At 38.9% G+C, this 23,130-nt stretch overlaps 2 protein-coding genes, 7 non-coding genes and 1 pseudogene across 9 annotated transcripts; 9 read left to right on the top strand and 1 right to left on the bottom strand.

Moving 5' to 3' along the window:
• Positions 1 to 4,609: 4,609 nt before the first annotated feature.
• Positions 4,610 to 11,528, bottom strand: LOC135633843 (polyadenylate-binding protein 2-like). The gene is made up of 6 exons (XM_065143785.1): positions 11,369 to 11,528; positions 11,174 to 11,282; positions 9,869 to 9,939; positions 5,186 to 5,377; positions 4,952 to 5,079; positions 4,610 to 4,847 (listed from the first exon to the last, which is right to left on the bottom strand). Exons 1-6 carry the CDS (start codon positions 11,501 to 11,503, stop codon positions 4,799 to 4,801), a joined length of 684 nt encoding a protein of 227 aa, XP_064999857.1. The 5' UTR covers positions 11,504 to 11,528; the 3' UTR covers positions 4,610 to 4,798.
• A 2,257-nt stretch (positions 11,529 to 13,785) lies between these two features.
• LOC135632334 (ras-related protein Rab11D-like) lies at positions 13,786 to 16,849 on the top strand. Its single transcript, XM_065140811.1, has 2 exons — positions 13,786 to 14,180; positions 16,221 to 16,849. Exons 1-2 carry the CDS (start codon positions 13,963 to 13,965, stop codon positions 16,660 to 16,662), a joined length of 660 nt encoding a protein of 219 aa, XP_064996883.1. The 5' UTR covers positions 13,786 to 13,962; the 3' UTR covers positions 16,663 to 16,849.
• A 559-nt stretch (positions 16,850 to 17,408) lies between these two features.
• Positions 17,409 to 17,606, top strand: LOC135634450 (U2 spliceosomal RNA). The gene has a single exon (XR_010495367.1). It is a non-coding gene; the product is annotated as a U2 spliceosomal RNA (small nuclear RNA).
• A 581-nt stretch (positions 17,607 to 18,187) lies between these two features.
• LOC135634451 (U2 spliceosomal RNA) lies at positions 18,188 to 18,385 on the top strand. Its single transcript, XR_010495368.1, has one exon. It is a non-coding gene; the product is annotated as a U2 spliceosomal RNA (small nuclear RNA).
• A 580-nt stretch (positions 18,386 to 18,965) lies between these two features.
• Positions 18,966 to 19,163, top strand: LOC135634436 (U2 spliceosomal RNA). Its single transcript, XR_010495353.1, has one exon. It is a non-coding gene; the product is annotated as a U2 spliceosomal RNA (small nuclear RNA).
• Positions 19,164 to 19,736: 573 nt separating this feature from the next.
• Positions 19,737 to 19,933, top strand: LOC135634443 (U2 spliceosomal RNA). Its single transcript, XR_010495360.1, has one exon. It is a non-coding gene; the product is annotated as a U2 spliceosomal RNA (small nuclear RNA).
• A 580-nt stretch (positions 19,934 to 20,513) lies between these two features.
• LOC135634457 (U2 spliceosomal RNA) lies at positions 20,514 to 20,670 on the top strand (annotated as a pseudogene).
• A 502-nt stretch (positions 20,671 to 21,172) lies between these two features.
• On the top strand, positions 21,173 to 21,370 carry LOC135634449 (U2 spliceosomal RNA). The gene has a single exon (XR_010495366.1). It is a non-coding gene; the product is annotated as a U2 spliceosomal RNA (small nuclear RNA).
• A 580-nt stretch (positions 21,371 to 21,950) lies between these two features.
• Positions 21,951 to 22,148, top strand: LOC135634447 (U2 spliceosomal RNA). The gene has a single exon (XR_010495364.1). It is a non-coding gene; the product is annotated as a U2 spliceosomal RNA (small nuclear RNA).
• A 526-nt stretch (positions 22,149 to 22,674) lies between these two features.
• Positions 22,675 to 22,871, top strand: LOC135634434 (U2 spliceosomal RNA). The gene has a single exon (XR_010495351.1). It is a non-coding gene; the product is annotated as a U2 spliceosomal RNA (small nuclear RNA).
• Positions 22,872 to 23,130: the final 259 nt, after the last annotated feature.

Genomic DNA, 23,130 nt, shown 5'->3' with positions numbered 1-23,130 from the left:
TATTTTCATATCTTCTATAGAATAATTCATTTGATGGTATGATGATACTCTTCTCCTTTCTTATTTATTTACCTCTTGGATATTAATATTCTAAAAATTTTAGGTATTTAATCGATGATCTTTACTTCAAGCGATCAATATTCCGCTCTTTGGACCCTCAAATTATGATTATCTAATTAATTTAAGTTGTTAGCGATCAATATGGCGATCTTTGGATGTCAAAATCATTGAAGTACAGTTACGACGTCCGAAGCCACGTGAGAGCACCGACGAGTCTGGACATGATCGGAGGCAATGATCATGTTGACATGTTGTCGAGGAGTCTGCAGAGCTCCTCATTTTCGAATCCTTGTAAATAAAGGAGGTAAGAAGATACTTATCGACCAATTTAGCAATGAATTCGTCACCGTTGTTTCGATCATCTGCATCATTTGCATCATTGTGTTGTATGTGCTTAGGGCCACCTTGACGAGGCTAAGAGATTTGCTTCGAGGAGTCCCGGCGGTTCTCTATACCGCCTCCTCAGCGCGTTACGAGATATGCGTGATCTGTTTGGTGCACTACCAAGAAGGCGAGGAAATAAGGAGCCTGAGGTGCGGCCATCTTTACATCCGCTGGTGATGGGAGATCGCCAGGAGGTGCCCCACCTGGCGATCTCCCATCACCGGCGGATGCAGACGGTGTGGTAAAGATGGCCGCACCTCAGCCTCTTACTTCTTCGCCTTCTTCCAAGTGCACCACACAGAGCACGCACATGTTGGAAGGAGCTGAGGCGGTATATTGAACCGTCGGGACTCCACGGAGCAGATCTCTTTACCTCGTTAAGGAGGCCCTAAGCACGTACTACACAATGATAGAAATGATGCAGATGATCGAAACAACGGACAAATTCATTGTTAAACTGGTAAATTAGTATCTTCTTACCTTCTTTATTTGTAAGGATTCAAAAAATAGGAGAAAAAGACAAAAAGGGTCGAACTCTGTAGGCTCTTCGGCAACACGTCGGGCCGACCGGTGCATGCACGAGGGGGAAGGCTTCCGGAAAGGGAAAGTTCTCGTTGCACGAGGGGGCGAGCTCCGTTCCGACCGGATGGAATGCTTCGGGACTTCACCGGCTCTTGTGTCGCCGACCGGGAGCACGGGTACGGATGCAAGTGGTACTCCAACGGCGACTATCACGAGGGCGGCTGGTAGCGCAACCTACAGGAGGGCTATGGTTGGTACTTGTGGCGGAGCGGGTACCAGTGCGTCGGCGAGTAGCGGAACGGCGTAATATCCGACCGTGGGGCGCTCATTTGGGCTAACGGCAACCGCTACGGCGGCCACTGGGAGAACGTCATGCCGAAGGGGAGCGGCGTGTTCGCGTGGCCCGACAGTAGCCACTGGCGTAGTACCATATCTTTGGAATTTTTCTGTAAATAATCCTCAATTCTGCGAGAAATATAAAATATGTTAAAGAAAGGTAAATGCCTCCAACATATGTATACGGAATTCTCATCGAGACTCAAATGGTCATTTTGGAGTGGGTGTGATTTAGCATGATACCAGGAGAGGAGATGGTGCCGGAGAAGATGACACGACTTGGGATTTGGGTCCTTAATGTGCAAGTTGCACCGTATGTGGTAAGTTTGAGATGAAGATACGTGCCACTCTTGCTCACACTTACACTTGTTTGAATCAATTTGTTGAAGGCTTCTGTGGCAACTATGATGGTTGGCTAGAGGGGATTCAGCTGTGGAGTGATTAATGGGTGGTTTATAATTACATCAGTCAACGAAACACTATGGATTCAGGCATTTGAAAGTGAAGATTGGGTTTAGATCCCCGATGGGAAAATTTGTTCCATCTTGATTGCATCGAGAAAGTTTAATAAGATTCTCCTAAAGTATTCAAGGAGGCCTACTTCTAACGCTAAACTATTATATCATATTTTGATTATCTGATCTTGAATATGTCATAGGCTAACATATTCAAGAGGGAGAGCTACGAATCCAAGACCTTGTAAAACTATATTAGAGTCATGTCCGACAAAACTCCTTTTATAATTGAGCATTTATAATAATTTATTATTAAAATTTAAGATTTTTTGAACCAATAATCAATTTTGAGAGTTTATCAGCTTCTACTAAACCAACATAAACTTTCACAAAACCACTAGGACATCTTTTAAGATGATTAGCATTATTTTTTAAGATTTTATGATAATTAATTATTAAAATTAGAGATTTGTTGAATATGTTTTGTGACCGAGTGTAAATTAGTTCAATTTTGAGTCTAACTTAATTAACTTCCATAAACCAACTCAAACTTCCACCAAATTATCTAATTTATTTTATAATAATTAATTATTAAAATTTAAAAAAAATAGATTTTATTATTGAGTGTAACTTAATTCAATTTCAAGGGTAACCTAATCAACTTCTACTAAACCAATCCAAACTTTTCATAGAATTATTAAGACATAATTATAAAAATAATTATTATTATATATTTTTTAAAAATAATAATAGTTAATTATCGAAACTTAAGACTTTGAAAAACTAATATTATCGTCGAGTGTAACTTAGTTAAATTTCTAAGTGTAACTTCGACAACCTCCACTAAACCAACTCAAAGTTTCATAGAATCACTATGATATGATTCTAAGATTATTAGTACCATTTTTTTTTTCTTTTTTTAAAGATTTTATGATAATTAATTATCAAAAGTAAAGATTTTTTGAATAGAATATATCATCAAAATAATGATATTTAAGTAAAAGTGTAAAGGCATTCTTGTTCTAAGTAAAAAAAGGGTTTCCCAAGTAAAATTAAATATGAACGATGACATCCTATAAAAGACCAATAGTCCAGAGATTTTTAATAAAATATCTAATTAAATATTAGATTAGACTATTTAATTAAATAATAATTTTAAAATCATTATGATTGATTTCCTTCCTTAAGTGAAAAAACCTCTCTTCTCTCCTATCTAAGGGTCGATAAGCCTATCTCTTTGTTTGTCCATAGAGGTATAATTTACTATCATGAGAAAATCTTTAGAAGATTTAGTGTAATACATTTTAATTTGGGAGGATCACAGAGAGATCTTTAGGAAAGATAGTGTAATGCATATTAGAAGAGAGATCTTTAAGGGATCGCTCTCCTTCATATATAAATATACATCCATCCTCCTAGCTAATCATGATCGAGAGTGTGGCCAAGAAAAAGAGAAGAAGGTGATTTTAAGGTAACACTTGCCAAAGGAAAAGGTAAGGATCTGAATCCTTTATTTTTGATATTTTCTATCGAATAATATATTTGATGATGTGGAGATCCTAATATTAATATTTTATTTGAATACTTAATTGATGTGTTCTACTTCTAGTGATCAATATTCCGCTCTTTGGACCCGCAAATGTATTGTATCATTCTATTACAATCGTCAGCATCATTGTATTGTACGTGCTTAGGGCCTCTTTCACGAGGCGAGGAAATAAGGATATAAGGAGTCCCGGCGGTTCTCTGTACCGCCTCAGCGCGTTATAACATGCGCATCATTTGTTTGGTGCACTTCGAAGAACGCGAGGAAATAAGGAGGCTGAGGTGCGGCCAACTTTACATCCGCCGGTGGTGGGAGGTCGCAAGGAGGTGCCCGTCCCTACATGTGGGGCAACTCCTGGCGACCTCCCACCACCGGCGGATGCAGACGGTGTGGTAAAGATGGCCGCACCTCAGCCTCCTTACTTCTTCGCCTTCTTCGAAGTGCACCAAGTAAATGCTGTCGCATGTTGCAAGGCGCTGAGGCGGTATAGAGAAGCCCCGAGATTCCACGTACCAGAATCTCTTTGCCTCCTCAAGGAGGTCCTAAGCACGTACAAGACAATGACGCAAATGAAGCAGATGATTGAAGCAACGGACAAAAAAATCCATTGTTAAACTAGTAAATTAGTATCTTCTTACCTCCTTTATTTATAAAGATTCGAAAAATGAGGAGAAAAAGAAAAAAAATGGTCGAGCTCTGCCATGCTCTACCGGCAACGCTAGTGTCACCGGCTGAGAACACGAAACAACCCAGGATTTTTGTACCTGATCGTGGACACGGAGGAGTAGAACTCCCCCCACCGACGGACGAAGTGCCTTGGGGCACTAGAGGGAGTGGCCGAGGGGGAAGACTTCAGGAAAGATAAAGTTCTCCTGTTGGGTCTTCACTTCCATTATTGACGTTTCAGCATCATGGACAGGCTTATCTCTGCAAGTAAGTTAGACAAGTCTCAAAATAGTTCGTCCTAATATAAACTGTTTATGGAGCATCCACAGGTCAGTCTCAACTTAGTAATTGTGCTTGATCAGAACATCGAACGGCTTGGTCTGACTTGCGATTCTCAAAGTCAACCCGTCAAGAAAGGGATCTGACAGTGGATGGCCGGGTACGTTTCAAGCTTGATCAACTCGGGAAGCTACTGCAGCAAATAAAGATGAACAGAGCCACCATGCGAGGATTTCACATATATAGAATTAAAAGAAGCTGCAAGTTACCAATCTTAATGCGAATTGTCCAGCAAGCATGAAAGACAAAGCAAGCAACACAAGTAAAAGGAAAAACCAAAAACAATGGTCTCACACATCGATGGTGGCAAGACTGACCCAAGTACAGAAATTAGCAAGCAAAAAATTACATGGTCCAAACTTCTTTTCAATGTCTTTGTTAGGAACACTTTGATCATAAAATGTCATACAAGTACTGGCAAGATATCACACCAGTTCAGTAAAGTTTGGTACACAAACTTAAAGGCTAACAAGGGTCTCTTATCAGCTAATCATAAATAAGGCCTATAGCGCATTGGCCTTCTGAATCTGGGGCTCTTCCTGCAGAGACATTTTAAGAGTTTGTCAATGCCATTCTCTGTGAAATAACTTGTGTCACAACAATACTGCAAGGCCAGTAAAAAAATATACATATATATACTAACCCATAGCCATATGGGGAAGCAAAGTATGGTGGCATGAATGGCCTCCTATATGGAGATCCTGCATATGAATTGAACCGCCTTGGACGGAACTGCTTCATTCCAGGGACATTGGTACGTTTAGCCGCTACCTGCAATGAGGCATCCCTTTCATTAAAAAAACTGAAATATTTTTATTTCCAAATTCCAATGGTTCGAAAGTAGTAGTTAAAAACATGAGATCAAGACTAAACAAACTTTTATTTGACGCCCATGTAGTTCGGATTCGTTCAACTGAAGAGCCTCCTGAACAGCCTCAACTTCCACGAATTCAACGTAAGCAAAACCCTTTGGCTGACCAAATTTGTCTGTCAGAATAGTGACCCTGTTGACTGTTCCACATGACTGGAAATGCTGCTGGACTTCTTCAGGTGTACAAGCATAATCCACCTATTGATTCATAGACACAATTGGTATGTGCAGGCAAATAATAAGGCATCAGGTCATGCTTAATCAAGCTGCTACAATAAAGTTACTAGGAGCATGCATATAGTTAAGAGAACCTAAGGCATACCAACAATACACACGCCAATAAACAACCACTATGTCAAAGCAGAGATGAGACTTCTTGCTTCTAAAGAAGAGGGGAACAAGAAACTTACAAAATAACAGACATCAGACTAAATCACACTTGTCAGGATCACAAAAATACAAAATACTGTGTTATCATAATTTATCCAACTTGAACAACCTTAAAAGGGTGTAATTACAAAATTCATCCTTCAAAAATTACTCATCGTGAAAGCCTCTTTTCCACAATAAAAGTAATTATAACTAGATACATACAACTTCTTGATGATCCCAAACCTCAACCAATAGAGGAATGTTAATGCCAGCAGGATTTAGGCGAAGGCATTGTGAGCTATAAAGGTTGTTAAAAGTCTCACTTCACCCATGTTCTCCAATATGAATGTTCAAAAATAGGTTACTTCCCAATCGATATGGCACAACAATATTTTGAAAAATTTATCAATCTACGTAGGATACAATATACCTCAATATTATTGATCATTTTTTTTATTCAAAAGGTCATCCCAACTTAATTGAAAAAGAAAATATTTTTTTAAAATTGCTCACCTCTCATGATCACACAATTACACCTTTAAATTAATCGAGTACTTTCTGCTGGTACATGAAAAATAAGAGCATTAATTAAGATAGTCCCAATATAATAATACAGCATCAAAGAATTGTTTCAATGTGCCCATTTAAACTTCTTTGGGCATTTTACACAATTTTTGTTCAAGCCATTTGTCATATCACTTTTTGCATGCCTAAGTTGGGCTATATACCATCTCACCCAATAGATCAGTAGATTTAAAGTTAAAATGGCCAAGATTTGCTGATATCTTCGAAAATGACTTTAACTTACCATATTTCCACAATTATTTCAGAGAATGCATATTGTTGCTCATGGAAAAACATAAGACAGGAATGACATTAGCTTACAAGATCAAAGAAGACAATATTTAATTGGTTATTGCATGCAAGCTGGTAATCAAGAACAAAACAGGAAAATCATTTTATACTAATGAAGTCTAAGGTCAAGAAAATGAATCTGCAACACAAAAGACAAAAAGGGAGATTTCAGCATCTAATCTTTCAAATAAAAAATTGCTAAGAGTCATTTGGCTGCCAAAAATTATGAACTTCCATAATAATGATTAATTGGACATTAAGAAGAACATAACGAATATTCAGCTCCCTAATTCTCAACCTCAGTATCTGATGCAAATCCAATTTGTACCCTTTGAAAAAAGAAATAATTTCTCCGATACATAAAGGTCCAAATGACTCAGTGAATTATAAGTTCAACTTCAAAAGGGTTGTTTTATCAAACAACCAAAAAATGCGTTGACACGATTTGGACAGGAATGGTAGAAGACAAGGTCACAAGCAAAAGGTCAAAGTTGTATCACAACAAATGCTATGCAAAAAAACAATCCAAAGCTCACAGGATATGGACAGAAGTAGATGATAAGACCACAAACAAGAGATCAAGGACCCCTCACCAAAGAATGCTAAGCAACAATATAATCCAATGCTCTCCAACTCCGACACCAAGTATAGGCAGTCTTCAGCATCTCTAGTTGCTGGTGTCCCTGGAGTTTCATTATGCTGATAGCACAATGGACTTCACACCACCTGTCCCATTGTCTAACTTCAAACCATCAACTCCTTCAATTCTTTCTGTCAGATTTCGTTCTTCAAGTTAAATAACTATATCTACACCTTTTCTTTCTTGTTTTTTTTGCACATAAGATCTACAGAGATGCATAAATCAAGCATTCTCCACTATATTTTTTTCTTTACTTTTTTCCTTCTTCCACTTTTTTTAACCTCTCCCATGCTCTTTTGACTAAACTTTACTTTTTTTTTCTCGTGTCTACTATCTTAGTTATAACATCATAGACCACTTCTCTCCCATGCTATTTTGATCACACTTTTTTTTGTCTCTTGAATCTTAGTTATAACATAAAGAAATTTTCCTCTTTTATTTCAACTACAAACTCATTGCAAGTCAGAGCTTCCTGACACCCCATTATCGTGGGTAAACAGAGACCTCATAATACTGAAGAGTGTACCTGCGGCCATCATTGTTAGATAATTTCATCAAAAGATAAACCCAAAATAAGGAAGAAAAAGCAACAGACACAACTCAAACTATTAGAAAAAGAAGACCACAAACGATCAAAGCATTGAAAGATATTTCCTTCAACCAACTTTTGAGTCTAAATTTGAAAGTAAAGAAAAAATAAACTGACAAAAATACTATCACATTCAAAGTATAACACAGTATCAAAGATTAAATATAAATATATTCAACTTGGCCAGAATGGAAGCAAAAGAAATACATGAATCACATCAAGAAAATTCCGAAATCTGATGTATACCCATTGGTTGCATAGGAGCAAACATCAATATCTAGAATGCCATGAATACCAGAACAGTTTAAGAAATCATCCAAGATTTCTAACATATTCTAGGTCCATGTACAAAAAGGAACTACAGCAACCACAATGACTGTCGACAACCTTTCAAAAGCCACCTTGTGTCACAAGCCAAAACGTCATGTATATAGAGTTGGTATGACAGAAACCACTGAAGCATTAATTTATCTTATGACAATATACATTATATTTTAATTAATATTATTTGCTTGGGATAAATCTGTGGAGTCAAAATTGAACACCAAATTGACATTTTCAAGTGATCAGCAGCTCCACGAGAAAGGAACCTACCTCAAAGGCAGACATCAGACAGTTATCCATTCTCAGAAGATATTTAGATTGTGATTTATTTATCTTACTTTCGATAGTGTTTTAGATTATCAACTGCCTAAGGGGCATTGGAATAGTGTATCTTTGATTGCTGAAAATTTAGATTTAGATGGTAGTCATTATATCTATAATAAGCTTTCGAACATTTATGCCTCAAAATATCTCATCTGTGATTAAACATAATGCACTGACAAATTGCAAATACTCAAAGCATTACCAATACACCAGCCACCTTATATTATTTAAATCATGAGTGAGGCCAACCCAATTCAATACTGGAGACTATGTGTAATTTACTTCAAAAGTTTGCTTAATTTTCCCTTAATATTGTCCCCAAATTAAAATGGCCAATAACTAGTGGCCTTGAGATTAGACCAGACATCAATCGGTTTGAACCCAAACCAATGGAAACCAAAACAGGAAATGTTTAGATGGCTCCACAGTTCCGAACCAGGTGAAAGAAAAGGAAATACAGATCCAACAGCCATCTTTACCGTTGCAATAATGGTAAAAACACCATTATGCCTCATCCAACAACTTAATAAACAATTAATTGAAGCATTTTGAGAAATTTAAAAACATAATGCAAATTTTGGATTTTAAAAAATAATTGTGTATTTGACAATTTGACATTGGAATTTGTCAATGTGCTTCCAAAACGTCTCATATTCACATCCTTCTTTAATTTAATACTTTGAGAGCAATAGTTATAAATTTCTGGAAATGAACCATCAAAATTTCTTATTTCTTGAAATGGATCTTTGTCATATCTTCTTTCTCTATGCGGAAATGTTGACTTCCTTAAATTCGTACCATGGCTGGGTGCTTGTTAAAGTTGGGAGGCATTGAACTTTCACTTACCATATTGCGATTAGAGAGCACTAAAGAGATTGCTATTGCAATTAAAGCACAATAGAGAGATTGTCATATTGCAATTAGAGAGCATTAGAGAGATTGTTATTGCAATTAGAGAGCACTAGAGAGTAAAGAGATTGGTATTAATTTGGTATACAGAAGAATGAAATAGAGGAGGATATTTATAGATTTTTCATAATTTCTTAGTCATTATTTAGTTGTTAGAAAGGACAAAACAATCCTTTAAAAATTCAAATTTTATAATTTTAATTCCCCAAAATGTCATTTCAACTAACCTTTTATTAAGCCATTGGAAGGGGCAGAATAGTCTTTTGATCATCATTGCAATGGTCAAATTGACCATTGACTCTCGCTGCGTCATGTGACTATTTCCCTTTTTCTTCACCCAAATTCGAAACCGATCTGGAATTGTGGGATCTGGTTCAAAGAGGTGAACCAAACCGCCCAATCCTGATTCCGATTCAGAACCGTTGACCGGTTTCGGTTTTGCCAAACTCGGGTCAGGTTTAAAAATATGTGAGGTGGATAAGGCTCTAGAGCCTAACTAAAGCATCAAAAGGTGCCACAAAATCCATAACATGTATTAATGAAGTCAACAATGGACAAATACGCAAAATAAAAAGGAACACAACACACGAGATTGCATTCATAACCATTCTAGGAGAGATGCATGAGTACATATTAGTTCAACAGAACCACAAAATAGTGAAATTATGCAACTCACATTGCCAACAAATACTGAGCGTGCATCAACCTCCTCCTTGCTTGCTTGAGTTGCTGCAGCACTAGAAGATTCTACACATATTCCAGAATGAAGATTAATAAATACATGATGGAACTATTATAAAGAGGAAATAACTCAGAATGCCTTTTCATTATACCCATGCATAAAGTTTTTAATATCAAACTTACTGGAAACAATGAAAGCAATGTCAATTTGCAAAACCCAGCACAACAATACAATAAACAAACAAACTGCTAATCAGTATCAACATCGTCTGCGCTGTGACGCTGTCACACTACCAATGTGATGTCCTGAATAGTTCAGGTAAGGAAGTAGAGGATGAAGTGAATTGGTATAAATGCTTATTGCGCTTGCTTTTATAACTTGGCTTAGGCATTAGGTTCAATGTGATATGAATCTCAATATTATGCACGAAAAGTGGACCAAGAAATTGTTCGCCACGAGTAACCATAGTATACTAAACTTAAGGAATTAATTCACAACACACTAAACCTCGAAATCAAATCATTTGCCACGATATTTGCAACTATTATACTAAATGGACTGTGCATGAATTTTCATAGGCAAGTTGTAAACTAATAGGTACAGTAAAACAAATGAGATTCCATCATGGACATTGAATTCCCATCTTGATGCATCAATTACGCTTGATAATAACATCAAGAGAGCATCCCACAACTAAATCAACAAACCAGAAGCACCAAATCATCGATCAAGGGAGATGGGTCAAAACCCTATGGCTCAACTAAAGAACTAATGAAACTCCAACCCCCATCTCATAACTTTCTGATATGAAAGATATCGTCGATCAATCACCATCACGTGAGATCCAAACTGGAAGAAAGAGACAAAAATTACCCCCCACCGGTCTATCCGTGTGGACACAGTCCAAAGCAGACAGTTGTGGGCTGCATCCTCTATTGCCATCTATGTTAACAAAAGGACAAATATAGGCTGAGAGACGCGATTAAGAGCTATCCCTCTACATCATATATAAAAACTCGCTCTTAGTACAGTTACTGAGGATCCCCTTTGACCACTCATGACCAAACTCATCAACCTCATGTTACTAACTTAGACGTACCAAAACGTCACCGACATCTTCTCAGAACACTTCCCTGCAACATAATAGCATTTTCATACACTGATGCACCGATCACGCTCTAGAATGATATCGATCAAACATCTCATAACTAAAAAGACAAATCAGAAGCGTCGGTTCACCATATCAAGGAGAACGGGATGAGACCATAGAGATGGAGAAGGGGGAAGAGGAGATCGGACCTTGGACGGCGCCCATCTCTTTCTCGACCTTCGCTTGTATCTCGCGGAGGGCAGCAGCCTCATCCTCCATCTCCTTGAGTCGCCTTTTCATCTCGTCCAGCTCCTGCAACTGATCCGAACCGACAGGGTTAAGAATTTAGGGTTAGGGTTCCGCGGGTTCCTAGAAGGGAAAGGGGTGACCGGAAAGAGAATTACCTTGGCGGCGTTCTCGTTGGGGAGGGCCATGTCGACGTCGGCGTCCATGTCGGCCTCGTCGGGGATCTCTCCTCCGTAAACCTCGTGCTCCTCCTCGTCCATCGTCTCGCCCCCTACGCTGCGCGGCTCGCTCATGTTTCTGACGGCTCCATCGCCCTCTTATGCGCAGTTTACCCTCCCGCATACAAACTTTATGCTTTTAGAATGATGTCATGATGACGGCCGCTACAATTCTCGGACGCATCTACCGCTGTTACGAACTCTTCTGTGTCGGCCGTTACTTGATGGGAATATATATCTTTTTTATCTCTCTTTATGGCAACATAATGCGAAGTTAGCGATAAAACTTATTAGGTTAATAAATCACATTTTTGGGTAGCGAAAATTTACGTATCTTAAACAAACAAAAATACTTACACGGATGAGAGAGAACAGGCAATTTTTTTTCTCAATTAATTTTCTTTTAAAGTTATTAATACTCGAGTTTTGTCTTTAGTCTACACACACAAAATACAGACAGATAACTAAAATAAAACGTGATAATAGCATTTTCTCTTTGCAGGTCCTCCTAACATGACAGTAAGAATGCTTTCTCTATTTTTTGGAATATATATATGAAGAGCAACAATAGTTGATGAAAATATTAATGAGTTAAATTCACCAAGTTTTTTTTTCCTTCTCTTCTCCGTTTTATGTTTTGTAATAAAATGTTTGGTGGTTGCATGTGACACGTGTCATAGGATTAACTGGGTTTAATATAAATAAATTCTTAACTAGTTATAATATAATTAGATTCTTATATATGATACATTGGGCAGCATCAATAACATGAATGGGATGCCATCGATACATTGTCTTCACGACAAATGAGTCCAGGCTCAATCAACTAACATATTGTGGGGATCCTTTATGTCGTGATCAAGATGTCAGTATGGTTTGATCCGATCTTAAGTGCAAATGGTCGCCATATGAAGGCTCTGGCTGAGAAACAATGACGTCACGTTGGGTTGGGTCGAAACACTATCCCGAGTATGGTCTCTCCCTCGACAAGTTACTTTTTCTTCTCCTCCAAATCCCTGCACAAAGGCCAGAGAGGAGGAGGTTTTCTGATTTTGTTCCTCCAAAAGTTAAGTCAGTGTTGAGTGAGATTAAGTAAAGTTAAAGTGTTCAAGGTCCCCCTAACATCGATTAGGGGGTCGACTTTTATACTTATAAACGAAGATTGATCGTACACGATCGACTCATTGGGGCAGCCGACTTATAATTCATGTGCGAGCGTCGACCGAGCTGCATGGATTTGTGTCGCATAGCATCGTTCTAAACTTTCTAGAGTGGCTCTTGTTATGCGACGTCTTCTTATACATTGTCGGACAGCACGAGAGTAGGTAATCATCCGGTCTAAGCCCAAGATGTCACGTTAGATCCTCTTCATTTGTATTGATATGACCGCTAACTGTTACCACATGGGTGATACCATAATATATCATATCACTTATAATTGTAATGCTAAATGGCTCCATATGTGCCCCCTCAGACGATTTCGTAAATTGCTCTATGAATTAATTTTCTTTTTATAAACATGCTCTATGTATGCTTACGAGACCATATTGAAACGTCCAAATATATAACGCTATCATCATAATAAAATCTTCTTACTAAGTTAAACATTAGAGAAGTTTTTATTAGGTACACACCCGATAACCACTATCCGACCCTCTCATCTCCTACTGCAAATATTGTGATGAGATCGAATGCTATAGTGGATCGAGTGTCATTTAAAAATTTCGTGAGAAAATAAAAATATTTTATGATACCAAAAAAAATTATGGATGATTGAATGGCTGATTCAAAATTTAAAACCAAATTTATAATTCCACGTTATATTTTAGTTGATACATAGGGCTATTTTTAATCACATCAATTCTGATCACTGAAATTATTTTCCTACATAACTATGGTTTTTTCCGTAAATATATTGTTATTTGTTTAATTGACATGAATATTATAATTTCTTATAGCTCATATATTTGGTGTTAACACATCATGTTTTATTTACACGAAGAGAAAAAAAAATCTTAATGTTTTTTTCTTTTGCAATTCAGGGTTAATTATCTTTAAAAAATATTGTTGTTTTAATTCAGGCGTATTGCGTACATGAAAATAATATGCGGTCGCCCGCACAGTGGCTGATGAACTCCATCTCCGACCACTTATTTCCGTGTCTCGAGAACGGCGGGCGGACAGGATTGTGATAGCATGTCCAAATTGCTTAACCTACCCATCAATCTTACACAATGTTGTACCAAGTATCGAGACTGATGGTCGGCCCCGCTTGCAAAAGCCGAATAATTCGGTAGGTAGTTGTTCCGGTAACAACATAAATGGTAGGTAAAGTGTTGCTCTCGATCGGGGAGGTGCTTAGCTGCTCGCTCACAGATGGTGAGCGGACTCGACAAAAAGTATACTGACTTTTGACCCTTGTCCTGCCTGGCGTCGGACGCAACCGTGTGAGCTGACCGGGTGCTCTACTCTTCTACCGGAACGGAAGAGAGCAGGTCGAGCGCGGCGTCGGTGGTGGTGGAGCATTGGCGGGAATGGCGGGCGGAGGCAGTGACAAGATCGACTATGTGTTCAAGGTGGTGCTGATCGGGGACTCGGCGGTGGGGAAATCGCAGATCCTGGCGCGGTTCGCGCGGAACGAGTTTAGCCTCGACTCCAAGGCCACCATCGGAGTGGAGTTCCAGACGCGAACCCTCGTCATCCAGCACAAGAGCGTCAAGGCCCAGATCTGGGACACCGCCGGCCAAGAGAGGTGCCACCTTTGCTCCCCCCAAGCACTTACCCTCTTTCGCTCCGAACCTCTACTTGTGCTCTTTAGATCTACGAGTTCTTGTACGAATCTGATCGGTTCCAGACTTTAGTGCTTTGATCTATGTGACTTTGCTTTGAGTGATTCGATTTCTTGTTGGGTTGTAGTGATTTAGCTTTTTGGTGTTAATGCTTGATTCTTAAGCGTCTTATTTAGTATATGAAAGGCAGGTTTAGGCGCGGATGCTTTCTTTTTCTTCGACTTGGTTTAACTCTATTGATCTGATCTATCTGTGAGTTTAGCTGATGAAATGTCGGTGGAGATGAATGCTTGTGTTTTAATTGGTTGTGCTCATTGCATTTGTGGTGGTGGTTGAGGGACTGATCATGCTCTAAACAGAGCTGATGGTTAGAGCTTTAGATCTCTTTGCTTTGCCCGTGCTTTGAACAGAGCAGATGATTGAAGATTATTTCACTACTTTACTTATCCTTATCAATCTTGTTTGATGTTTTCTAATTGACATGTAATATGAAGTCGATCACTCTGCTCACAGTTCAAAGTAGCAAAGCATAGATATTTAGGTTCTGTTTATAACTCTGGGTGGTGGTATTCCTTCTAGCGAGATAATTTTTACTGGACATAAGTGTTTCCTCTTGGTAGTAGTGACTTAGATAGGGAGTTTGGGAGGCACCAGGAAAAACTTGAGGGCATAGCTAGTGATATGATTTTTCTGGACATAAAAATCACCTTGTAGGTGTATTTCCTGAAATTTTGAGAGCAGATGACATTCCCATTTATAGATTTCATCACTTTGAGACTATTCAAATGGAACTGCAACTGGCTGTCTCATCTATGAGGTGTTGGTGCTTGGTGTTAGACATCCAAAAAGGACCTTCTTATAATTAGCTGTGTCTGCAAAACTAGATGTTAAATATTAACCTTATTAATGTTTGACTTTGTGGCAAATTGCTATGTGAATCCGATTTCAATAGTAATAATCTTTTCAGACTAAATGAATGAAGATCAACGAGCCATCATATTAAGGTACTATTAAACTCATCCTTAACCAGTTATAAACCATATGGTGGCATATGGTCGGACAATTATGCAACCATAAATGTTCTGTAGGACCATAATTTGGCACTGAACTATGTTAGCTGGCATGTGTGAAACTAGTAAATTGAAAGAGAAATTTTGTACATCACCGTCGATCACTATCTTTCAAAATGGGATTTGACATGAAAATTTGTCTACATCCTTTTCTAAAATTACTGATATACTAACAACATTTTCTTAACCTGTTATTCGACCTTTATATGTCAGGCAGCTATACACATTGTTTATCAAAACTATGTAAACATAAGATGATACTACCAGCTGCAGAAATCTGTTTGGTTGCTAGATGCACAAATTTATATTCAAGATACATGCTTCAGTACAACTTGAATTTCTTTTGATCTAATTTTGTATATATTTAATAGTTACTGTGCCTTTTCATGGAGTTGAACCATATAAATTTCATTAATAGGAAACATATGTTGGCATTAATATTATATTGAAAAAGATGGATGTGGCACAGCAGTGATGCTTAAAGTATCTCTATTGGAATAGATTGGTAAAACTCTAGAGAATATATTAAAATTATGTGTTCTCTCCGTCTCCTCTTTCCGAGGCATGAAAGGTTGGCAGTTAAGTGCGCCTCACAGAAAGGTTTTGATGCATGAAATTTACTTTATTCTGCATCTGAGCTACATGTTTCTTTGCAGCGTAATGAAGGCTCCAAATGCTTGTTGAATTCTGTATGATGATCATATTGATACCCATGTTTTTAGACAGTGATTAGCTAACTGATTCGTATTTTACTTGTGAGCTGCTATCGTTATGTCTGTGCTATTATGTTAGTTATTTGTTACCTTGCTGAACTCACTTCTTATATGATTCTTGCGATAGTGTCACTTATTACCTGATGATTTGGTGCTACTTGTGTTTGCCGTCTTGTTTCGGATGCGATGAATCGTTGCTGATGATTTTTACCTAGTACAGGTATAGAGCTGTCACAAGTGCATACTACAGAGGAGCAGTTGGGGCCTTGATTGTTTACGATATCACCAGACGTCAATGCTTTGACCACATTCCACGGTGGCTTGAGGAGCTGCGGAGCCATGCTGACAAAAACATTGTGATCATGTTAGTTGGCAACAAGACTGATCTCGAGGACCAGAGAGCTGTACCGATGGAAGATGCCCGGGAATTTGCTCAGAAAGAAAACCTCTTCTTTCTGGAAACATCAGCGCTAGATGCTACCAATGTGGAGAATGCCTTCCAGACTGTGCTGACTGAGATTTTCAACATCGTCAACAGGAAGAGCCTGACCTCTGACCCTCAGAGCAACAACAGTGCACCGACGCTGCCTGCAAAGAAGATCATCATCCCTGGCCCAGCGCAAGAGATTCCAAAGAGTAAGATGTGCTGTAAGGCTTCCTAGATGATGCTTTGCCTCTTCAGTAGTCGTTGCTGGAAGCATCCGAGTTGTCACAGTAATTGTCATATGTCTTTATTGTTGAAATCTTGATGGAGGGGATAAGCTTCTGAACTCGGAAGAACTGATTCAATCTTTTATGTGGTTTGGGCTTGGTGGATCAAGTGAAAGATCCGATGATACTTTCTGTCTATACCATACCACAGGCTACAACAACTAAATAGCTTTCCCTGGCACTGTGTTTAATCAAGTTAATTTGTGCACTAAAGGTTCTTTACGAGTAAACTCTCTCAGTCCCTGTTTGATACTTACAAACGCAAATGCATTTCTCGTGTTTTTAGAACCAATCTTTTGTTATTTTCAGCTCACTGTCCACAACAATAATGTAGTTTTATACAATCAATAAACCTATTTATCTACAATTTTAAGTTAACTTCACGATCGGGGAAGCTAAGAACATTCTTATGATATTCGAGTGCTGACTTGGTAGGTTTTGTTGGCTTATTCTGATGGCATTCGACTGGTTATGATGGCTTTACCACACAAAGAAGTCATATTTTTTAGACTGTTTAGCTCATATATAATTATAATATTTCGAGTGGAATTTTGAACTGATTTTAGTGGTGTTTTCTTGATATTGTGATGTCATCACGAGCCTAAATGCAGGCGCATCTTTAGTCCCACATTGCTAGGAGCGGAGCAACCTGCAAGAGAGGAGACTATAAAAGAAGTCGATGTCTCCATTTCAAATCATACCTTTCTCGGCCTTTTGGCTAAGATCAAGTGTAGTATCTGTTCTTATCAGTTTAATATCTGATACGTGGGTCATCGATCCATTATGATATTAAATTAATTTATTGTGGGAGAGGGCCCACCACGGTAGCTTGCTGCCGGGGCTCTCGCGCGTCGCCCATGCGTTGCACTACCGCATGCAACCCAGCGCACCCTATCAAAGCTTGATTTAAATGTTGCCCCTACTTCGCAATTTTAAAGAACTAATCTGTGGCCGTCTGATTCTCTACCAAGGGCTGGTTGGTTAGTCGAGCCTTCTTAGTTTTCGAGTAAACTCACTTAATCCCCGTTGATACTTATAAACGCAAATGCATATCTCGTTTTTAGAACCAATCTTTTGTTATTTTCAGCTCACTGTCCACAACAATAATGTAGTTTTATACAATCAATAAACCTATTTATCTACAATTTTAAGTGAACTTCACGATCGGGGAAGCTAAGAACATTCTTATGATATTCGAGTGCTGACTTGGTAGGTTTTGTTGGCTTATTCTGATGGCAATTCGACTGGTTATGATGGCTTTACCACACAAAGAAGTCATACTTTTTAGACTGTTTAGCTCATATATAATTATAATATTTCGAGTGGAATTTTGAACTGATTTTAGTGGTGTTTTCTTGATATTGTGATGTCATCACGAGCCTAAATGCAGGCGCATCTTTAGTCCCACATTGCTAGGAGCGGAGCAACCTGCAAGAGAGGAGACTATAAAAGAAGTCGATGTCTCCATTTCAAATCATACCTTTCTCGGCCTTTTGGCTAAGTTCAAGTGTAGTATCTGTTCTTATCAGTTTAATATCTGATACGTGGGTCATCGATCCATTATGATATTAAATTAATTTATTGTGGGAGAGGGCCCATCACGGTAGCTTGCTGCCGGGGCTCTCGCGCGTCGCCCATGCGTTGCACTACCGCATGCAACCCAGCGCACCCTATCAAAGCTTGATTTAAATGTTGCCCCTACTTCGCAATTTTAAAGAACTAATCTGTGGCCGTCTGATTCTCTACCAAGGGCTGGTTGGTTAGTCGAGCCTTCTTAGTTTTCGAGTAAACTCACTTAATCCCCGTTGATACTTATAAACGCAAATGCATATCTCGTTTTTAGAACCAATCTTTTGTTATTTTCAGCTCACTGTCCACAACAATAATGTAGTTTTATACAATCAATAAACCTATTTATCTACAATTTTAAGTGAACTTCACGATCGGGGAAGCTAAGAACATTCTTATGATATTCGAGTGCTGACTTGGTAGGTTTTGTTGGCTTATTCTGATGACATTCGACTGGTTATGATGGCTTTACCACACAAAGAAGTCATACTTTTTAGACTGTTTAGCTCATATATAATTCTAATATTTCGAGTGAAATTTTGAACTGATTTTAGTGGTGTTTTCTTGATATTGTGCTGTCATCACGAGCCCAAATGCAGGCGCATCTTTAGTCCCACATTGCTAGGAGCGGAGCGACATGCAAGAGAGGAGACTATAAAAGAGTTCGATGTCTCCATTTCAAATGATACCTTTCTCGGCCTTTTGGCTAAGATCAAGTGTAGTATCTGTTCTTATCAGTTTAATATCTGATACGTGGATTATCGATCCACTATGATATTAAATTAATTTATTATGGGAGAGGGCCCACCACGGTAGCTTGCTGCCGGGGCTCTCGCGCGTCGCCCATGCGTTGCACTACCGCATGCAACCCGGCGCACCCTATCAAAGTTTGATTTAAATGTTGCCCCTACTTCGCAATTTTAAAGAACTAATCTGTGGCCGTCTGATTCTCTACCAAGGGCTGGTTGGTTAGTCTAAGCCTTCTTAGTTTTCGAGTAAACTCTCTTAATCCCCGTTGATACTTATAAACGCAAATGCATATCTCGTTTTTAGAACCAATCTTTTGTTATTTTCAGCTCACTGTCCACAACAATAATGTAGTTTTATACAATCAATAAACCTATTTATCTACAATTTTAAGTCAACTTCACGATCGGGGAAGCTAAGAACATTCTTAAGATATTCGAGTGCTTCTTATGATATTCGAGTGCTGATGTGAAGTTGACTTAAAATTGTAGATAGGTTTGTTGGCTTATTCTGATGGCATTCGACTGGTTGGCTTATTCTGATGGCATTCGACTGGTTATGATGTCTTTACCACACAAAGAAGTCGTGTTTTCTTGATGTTGTGCTGTCATCACGAGCCGCAGGCGCATCTTTAGTCCCACATTGCTAGGAGCGGAGCGACATGCAAGAGAGGAGACTATAAAAAAGGTCGATGTCTTTATTTCAAATCATACCTTTCTCGGCCTTTTGGCTAAGATCAAGTGTAGTATCTGTTCTTATCAGTTTAATATCTGATACATGGGTCATTGATCCAATATGATATTAAATTAATTTATTGTGGGAGAGGGCCCACCGCGGTAGCTTGCTGCCGTGGCTCTCGCGCGTCGCCCATGCGTTGCACTACCGCACGGGCCCGACGCACCCTATCAAAGCTTGATGTAAATGTTGTCCTACTTTGCAATTTTAAAGAATTAATCTGCGGCCGTCTGATTCTCTACCAAGGGCTGGTTGGTTAGTCTAAGCCTTCTTAGATTTCGAGTAAACTCTCTTAATCCCCATTGATACTTACAAACGCAAATGCATTTCTCGTTTTTAGAACCAACCTTTTGTTATTTTCAGCTCACTGTCCACAACAATAATGTAGTTTTATACAATCAATAAACTTATTTATCTATAATTTTAAGTGAACTTCACGATCGGGGAAGCTAAGAACATTCTTATGATATTCGAGTGCTGACTTGGTAGGTTTTGTTGGCTTATTCTGATGGCATTCGACTGGTTATGATGGCTTTACCACACAAAGAAGTCATATTTTTTAGACTGTTTAGCTCATATATAATTATAATATTTCGAGTGGAATTTTGAACTGATTTTAGTGGTGTTTTCTTGATATTGTGATGTCATCACGAGCCTAAATGCAGGCGCATCTTTAGTCCCACATTGCTAGGAGCGGAGCAACCTGCAAGAGAGGAGACTATAAAAGAAGTCGATGTCTCCATTTCAAATCATACCTTTCTCGGCCTTTTGGCTAAGATCAAGTGTAGTATCTGTTCTTATCAGTTTAATATCTGATACGTGGGTCATCGATCCACGGTAGCTTGCTGCCGGGGCTCTCGCGCGTCGCCCATGCGTTGCACTACCGCATGCAACCCAGCGCACCCTATCAAAGCTTGATTTAAATGTTGCCCCTACTTCGCAATTTTAAAGAACTAATCTGTGGCCGTCTGATTCTCTACCAAGGGCTGGTTGGTTAGTCGAGCCTTCTTAGTTTTCGAGTAAACTCACTTAATCCCCGTTGATACTTATAAACGCAAATGCATATCTCGTTTTTAGAACCAATCTTTTGTTATTTTCAGCTCACTGTCCACAACAATAATGTAGTTTTATACAATCAATAAACCTATTTATCTACAATTTTAAGTGAACTTCACGATCGGGGAAGCTAAGAACATTCTTATGATATTCGAGTGCTGACTTGGTAGGTTTTGTTGGCTTATTCTGATGGCAATTCGACTGGTTATGATGGCTTTACCACACGTGTTTTCTTGATATTGTGATGTCATCACGAGCCTAAATGCAGGCGCATCTTTAGTCCCACATTGCTAGGAGCGGAGCAACCTGCAAGAGAGGAGACTATAAAAGAAGTCGATGTCTCCATTTCAAATCATACCTTTCTCGGCCTTTTGGCTAAGATCAAGTGTAGTATCTGTTCTTATCAGTTTAATATCTGATACGTGGGTCATCGATCCATTATGATATTAAATTAATTTATTGTGGGAGAGGGCCCACCACGGTAGCTTGCTGCCGGGGCTCTCGCGCGTCGCCCATGCGTTGCACTACCGCATGCAACCCAGCGCACCCTATCAAAGCTTGATTTAAATGTTGCCCCTACTTCGCAATTTTAAAGAACTAATCTGTGGCCGTCTGATTCTCTACCAAGGGCTGGTTGGTTAGTCGAGCCTTCTTAGTTTTCGAGTAAACTCACTTAATCCCCGTTGATACTTATAAACGCAAATGCATATCTCGTTTTTAGAACCAATCTTTTGTTATTTTCAGCTCACTGTCCACAACAATAATGTAGTTTTATACAATCAATAAACCTATTTATCTACAATTTTAAGTGAACTTCACGATCGGGGAAGCTAAGAACATTCTTATGATATTCGAGTGCTGACTTGGTAGGTTTTGTTGGCTTATTCTGATGGCATTCGACTGGTTATGATGGCTTTACCACACAAAGAAGTCATACTTTTTAGACTGTTTAGCTCATATATAATTATAATATTTCGAGTGGAATTTTGAACTGATTTTAGTGGTGTTTTCTTGATATTGTGCTGTCATCACGAGCCTAAATGCAGGCGCATCTTTAGTCCCACATTGCTAGTAGCGGAGCAACATGCAAGAGAGGAGACTATAAAAGAGGTCGATGTCTCCATTTCAAATCATACCTTTCTCGGCCTTTTGGCTAAGATCAAGTGTAGTATCTGTTCTTATCAGTTTAATATCTGATACGTGGGTCATCGATCCATTATGATATTAAATTAATTTATTGTGGGAGAGGGCCCACCACGGTAGCTTGCTGCCGGGGCTCTCGCGCGTCGCCCATGCGTTGCACTACCGCATGCAACCCAGCGCACCCTATCAAAGCTTGATTTAAATGTTGCCCCTACTTCGCAATTTTAAAGAACTAATCTGTGGCCGTCCGATTCTCTACCAAGGGCTGGTTGGTTAGTCAAGCCTTCTTAGTTTTCGAGTAAACTCACTTAATCCCCGTTGATACTTATAAACGCAAATGCATATCTCATTTTTAGAACCAATCTTTTGTTATTTTCAGCTCACTGTCCACAACAATAATGTAGTTTTATACAATCAATAAACCTATTTATCTACAATTTTAAGTCAACTTCACGATCGGGGAAGCTAAGAACATTCTTATGATATTCGAGTGCTGATGTGAAGTTGACTTAAAATTGTAGATAGGTTTGTGTGAAGTTGACTTAAAATTGTAGATAGGTTTGTTGGCTTATTCTGATGGCATTCGATTGGTTGGCTTATTCTGATGGCATTCGACTGGAGCCGCAGGCGCATCTTTAGTCCCACATTGCTAGGAGCGGAGCGACATGCAAGAGAGGAGACTATAAAAAAGGTCGATGTCTTCATTTCAAATCATACCTTTCTCGGCCTTTTGGCTAAGATCAAGTGTAGTATCTGTTCTTATCAGTTTAATATCTGATACGTGGGTCATTGATCCACTATGATATTAAATTAATTTATTGTGGGAGAGGGCCTACCGCGGTAGCTTGCTGCCGTGGCTCTCGCGCGTCGCCCATGCGTTGCACTACCGCACGGGCCCGACGCACCCTATCAAAGCTTGATGTAAATGTTGTCCTACTTTGCAATTTTAAAGAATTAATCTGCGGCCGTCTGATTCTCTACCAAGGGCTGGTTGGTTAGTCTAAGCCTTCTTAGATTTCGAGTAAACTCTCTTAATCCCCATTGATACTTACAAACGCAAATGCATTTCTCATTTTTAGAACCAACCTTTTGTTATTTTCAGCTCACTGTCCACAACAATAATGTAGTTTTATACAATCAATAAACCTATTTATCTACAATTTTAAGTG

This window comes from Musa acuminata, chromosome BXJ3-3 (assembly GCF_036884655.1).
Source record: "Musa acuminata AAA Group cultivar baxijiao chromosome BXJ3-3, Cavendish_Baxijiao_AAA, whole genome shotgun sequence".
NCBI lineage: Eukaryota > Viridiplantae > Streptophyta > Magnoliopsida > Zingiberales > Musaceae > Musa > Musa acuminata.
The sequence above is the reverse complement of the archived record's forward strand: the minus strand, read 5'-3'. Positions and strand labels throughout refer to the sequence as shown.